This window comes from Filicampus tigris, chromosome 15 (genome assembly GCF_054856515.1).
Source record: "Filicampus tigris isolate MCC_2025a chromosome 15, RoL_Ftig_1.0, whole genome shotgun sequence".
NCBI lineage: Eukaryota > Metazoa > Chordata > Actinopteri > Syngnathiformes > Syngnathidae > Filicampus > Filicampus tigris.
Window position 1 is genome coordinate 250,338 of NC_141231.1, and position 4,663 is coordinate 255,000.

Below are 4,663 nucleotides of genomic sequence, written 5' to 3' on the forward strand. Positions count from 1 at the left end.
TGAAACAGTTCCAAGTTCCAAGTCGGGGGCCGTCGCTTCAAAAAGACAGCGACAACAATGGATATCGTACCTGCTACAACCATAAAGGGACCGAGATGACTAGACTATGCATTTAATTTTATTGCCAAACTAGTTTGCTTTTGCAGCAGCAACGAGCTGCGTGCTGCATCCTCTCTCTCCTCTCCGTGTGGGAAACTGTCATCGCAACATGTGACATAATTGGACCGATCGGAGTAGCAACAATTCCTGATGGGTGCGTGGCATGCGTTGCAGACCTGTCGCCAACAGCACAATGCGCCGGTCACGTGAATCAATGCGGCAGTTGTCGCTCGCGCCTACGCGTGAGTAGACAGAAGCCTAAAAAGAAGCCTTTCACTGAGTGGGCTGAGATTAAATTTGGCCGCCTCGCAACCACGTCAAACGCATGTCACCCTACGCCCCCCCGCCCCAAAAATGGGCATCCAGCCGGACCGGAGGGTCCGACTGGTCCGGCCCAGGGACGGACTGCCCAGCTCTGGTAAATACCAAGCTGCATGCTGTGAGAGGAACGTTTGCTGCAAGCCCGGCAGTGGATGATTACGACGGAACGCTGGTTAATGACTATTTTAAAGTTTAGAATTTTAAAAATTGGCTCAACTTGAATCCCGTGGTGCATTTTAGGCAAAGGCACAATCCTGTTGTATTAATGTACTTCCTCATTGTTGTACAAAGCGAAAGAGTCTCATTACTTCTGCTCTTGGTGCGGCTGCTTCTTATCTTCTTCATTGTCATCATTTTCTTCTTCTTTTAAAACAAAGAAGCTCCGTCACCACCAGCAGTAAATATGGCAACTCTGGCTTTGCACAATAACAACAACAAGGACCTTTGAATAAAATGCAACATGAACTTGTGCAAAGACTTGAACATTTTATTTGCCGATATTTGGTCGTCCTTATGCTTGTCGGTGGCTGAGCTCGCTCCGCTCAGAACTTTTGAACACAGCTGTTTACTAGCCGCTTATCCGTCTTTACTCTGACTAAAAGGGACATGACGTTATGAATTTTTGAACTGAACGTTGTTCAAAAATGCCGTTCGTTTATTAGCATGGACGAGACTGGCGAGACACAACAAGGGAGATCCCGGGTGAGGCTGCGTGATGCGCAATCAACCAGCTCACAGGATAAATCCACCAGTGCTCTTGATCTCGCGCCGGGAACTAAACATGCGCCTTGTACTGCCTTTGGGTATGTACAAAGTCTCTGAGTCAACTATCTCTTTGAAACAACAATTTTTTCCTCATTATGGCAGGCGATATGACTGTATTTTTTCATTTTTTATGAATGCGTCTGAAAAATCTGCGATGCACTGAGGACGCGAAAGTCGAAGCGTGAAGTAGGGAGGGATCACTGTACATACAAACACATTTGACTCCAATTATATTAAAATAGGTATCATTTGCAGCAAAATGAAAATGTTTGGGCTATAGTCATCGCCCAAAGATGGTTGAATCCAACAACTGACACCTTTGTTGCTGAAGAAATGTCACATTTTATTCTAAAGTCACAGGTGACATTGGCATTTCATATGTGGTCATATGCGGGTCCTTTGCTCCAAAATAACGTTTCACTGTCTCTTTCCTCAACGTGTCAGCACTGACTACATGTGAATATATTTACGGTGTGTATACATGCGTGTGTGAGTATTCTCAATGACTTCTGGGTCTCCAGAGGATGTTTTGTAGGACTGACCATCAGCCATAGCTTCAAATCTCTTTCTACCAGGATGGAGCAGTGTTGGCCAGTCGTCTCATACGTCTAAAAAGACACATAACATATTACCATTACCGTACAATATGTTCAATTTGCAGAATAATGACAATACTTAGGCTATGGCCGTTGTTCAAAAGTTGTCAAATTTTTATCTTTAGTTATCACAAGGTGGGAATGAAATTTCAGAGGTAATCTTATGTGAATCTGACACTTTCCTCACAGTGTCAGAAGATTGTTGGGGACAAAGATTTTGGGCTTGAGCTATGGTGTTCATCTTGTCTTCTTTTCAAGATAAGTTTTAGGTTCCTTTATTTTTTTTTTTCCCCAGGTAATTGTTTTTTCCCCGTCAGAGAAATCTCTTACCTTTGCTGAAAGTTTCGGCTGTCATTCTAGCCTTCGTCAGAAATTGTCAGTAAGGTAAGAGATTTCTATTTACTGGAAAAAAGCAATTGTCTGAAAAAAAAAGAAACTTAAAACCAACGTTTGAATGGAGTTGTAAGCAGATGACAGCTGACCTCCTCTGATCAGAGCCTTTTTAATTTGCGTTAGACAACAGTTGAATAATATATCATATATGATTATAGTTTGGAGGCCCACGCCTGCAGCTCTAAAAGCTCTTGTCACCATGCAAACAGAAGTTGCTGCTCGGGCCCTAATAATAATAATAATAATAATAATAATCATAATTTCTACAAAAAAAAAATAGGGAGACGGTCGCTGCTCAGCCCTAATAATGATAATTATTATTTCTACCAAAACAATAGGGATCTCGCAGCGGTCGCTGCTCGGGCCCCAATCATAAAGAATAAGTACATATGCCTTCTTACAATAATAAGCTAATGGTGTAGAATTACATATGTGTGAAGGCATGTTTGACATGCTTGATTTTTTGCGGGCCACAATATGATGTGGCGGGCCAAATCTGGCCCCGGGCCTTAAGTTTGACACAGGTGCTCTAAACGTATGTCAAGTTCGGAATATCTATACCAACCCAATTATATATGTACATACAGTACACACAGTATGCCGTTGTACTAGTGTGTATCCATGTGGCTCACCTTGTGTTCCTGTCTTGGTCTCGAATCTTCTTCTCCATTTCAGCATCTGTGAGTGTTTCCAACAGGGGACACCACTGGTCTGCATCACCTGTGTTACGAATGGCAATCTCTACTGTTGGGAGTGGGTTCTCACTGCAAAAAAAAAATAATGCATCAGAAATCAATCCAATCACAATTTTTAACAATTACGGACATATTTGTCTTGAAAAAATGGTTTCTGAAAATGTGTCTCCTGGATTTTCGCGAAACCAGGAGTAACCCAGTGATAGGCAAACTGATCCGCAGACATGGGGGATCAACTTTTACCTACTGCAGCGCCCCTAATGGCCACCGGCGATGCTGCGCTCCCCTGGTAGCATACCCATAGAAATGAATGGGGAAAAATTCCCCGCTGGACTTGCGCCTTTCTGGGGGACTTTTTTCTGCTTTTTGCTGCCCACCCGGCCCTGGCGCCTCTTGCATGGACACGGCTTTAGGCACGCCGGCCTCTCCCTCCTGGTGCTCTTTTATACTACCAGGGCTATGGGCCTGTAGGGCGGACCCCCTGGTACGCCAACAACTATCCAATGAAGATGCCTTCTTCCCGGACGCTGCTTTAGCTCGCTGGCCCCTCCCTCCTGGAGCTTTTTTTATGCTACCAGGGCTTCTGGAGCTGGTCACCACTCCACTTTTGGCTGTCCCAGGAAGGTTCCTCTCGCCCGAAAGCTTTTTAGGCTACCAGGGGCGTATCCCCTGGAACCCCAGCAACTATCCGAGGAAGGTGGCTTCTTCCCGGTCGCTGCTTTAGCTCGCCGGCCCCCTCCCTCCTGGAGCATTTTTTATGCTACTAGGGCTTCTGGGCCTGGTCACCACTCCACTTTTGGCTGTCCCAGGAAGGTGCCTCAAGCCCGGACACTGCTTTTACGCACGTCGTTGTTGACCCACCGTTTTTGAAGTCCTTGGAGAGTGTGCTGGAGAGCGCACCCTGTGATGACTTCCTTATTCTGCAGGGGAACTTCAATGCTCACGTGGGCAATGACAGGGCGTGACTGGGAGGAACAGGCCCCCCTGGGTAGAACCCGAGTGGTGTTCTGTTTTTGGACTTCTGTGTTTGTCACAGACTAACCATAATGAACACCATGTTCAAACACCAGGATACCCTTGTCCGCAGTTCGATGATTGACTTTTCTCTATTGCTTAGGCAGGCGATCGGAGTTGTGGCTGTAAGGTGGTCGGTGCCTGTCGATGCGGCAGGCCTGGAACCCGCTGGTGGATACCCGTGGTAAGCGATGCCGTTAAGATGAAGGAGTCCTATCAGGCCTTTTTGGCCTGTGGGACTCCAAAGGCAGCTGTGGGTACTGGCTGGCAAAGCGGAACACAGCTTTGGTGGTCGGCGAGGCAAAAACTCGTTTGCAGGCTGACGGACCAGGCCGTGAACAGGCTTCCATGGCGCAATAAGTCACTCTTTCTGTTCAAATATCGGCCAGCAAGGGGGAAGTCAAGGTTTAGTCAGAATCACCGACGGAAGCGACGGACGACGGAAGGGTACCCAAACTGCAGACGGATGACGAATCACGGACGTTCAATTATTTTGTAATATGCCCAGCTCTGTGTAAAAATAATAAAAACAATTAACTTATAAAATGAATTTCTACACTTGAATTATTTAGAAGAATGCATGTTAGTTTTTTTCAATTTAACATTTATATGTGTGGTACACTTATGAATATTGGTGGATGGAATTGCAAGCTATTTTATGTCCAAACACTAACAAGTTAAAATTGTGTGTCTTCATTAAAACGTGAACTTTAGTGGTCTGAGCCCTGAAACTCCAAGGCTAAAAATTAGTCCTACTCTGGCCCTGGTTTAAAATGACTT

At 45.4% G+C, this 4,663-nt stretch overlaps 1 protein-coding gene across 2 annotated transcripts in view; it reads right to left on the minus strand.

The window, feature by feature from the left end:
* Positions 1-1,503: 1,503 nt before the first annotated feature.
* Positions 1,504-4,663, minus strand: part of LOC147135066 (SWI/SNF-related matrix-associated actin-dependent regulator of chromatin subfamily B member 1) — a 41,449-nt gene continuing 38,289 nt past the window's right edge. For both annotated transcript variants that reach the window (XM_086052831.1, XM_086052830.1), the window contains exons 8-9: positions 2,807-2,938; positions 1,504-1,793 (exon numbers count right to left, since the gene is read on the minus strand). In XM_086052831.1, coding sequence (XP_085908957.1) covers positions 1,754-1,793; positions 2,807-2,938 — 172 coding nt within the window. In that variant the 3' untranslated portion in view covers positions 1,504-1,753. The remainder of the gene's footprint in view (positions 1,794-2,806; positions 2,939-4,663) is intronic.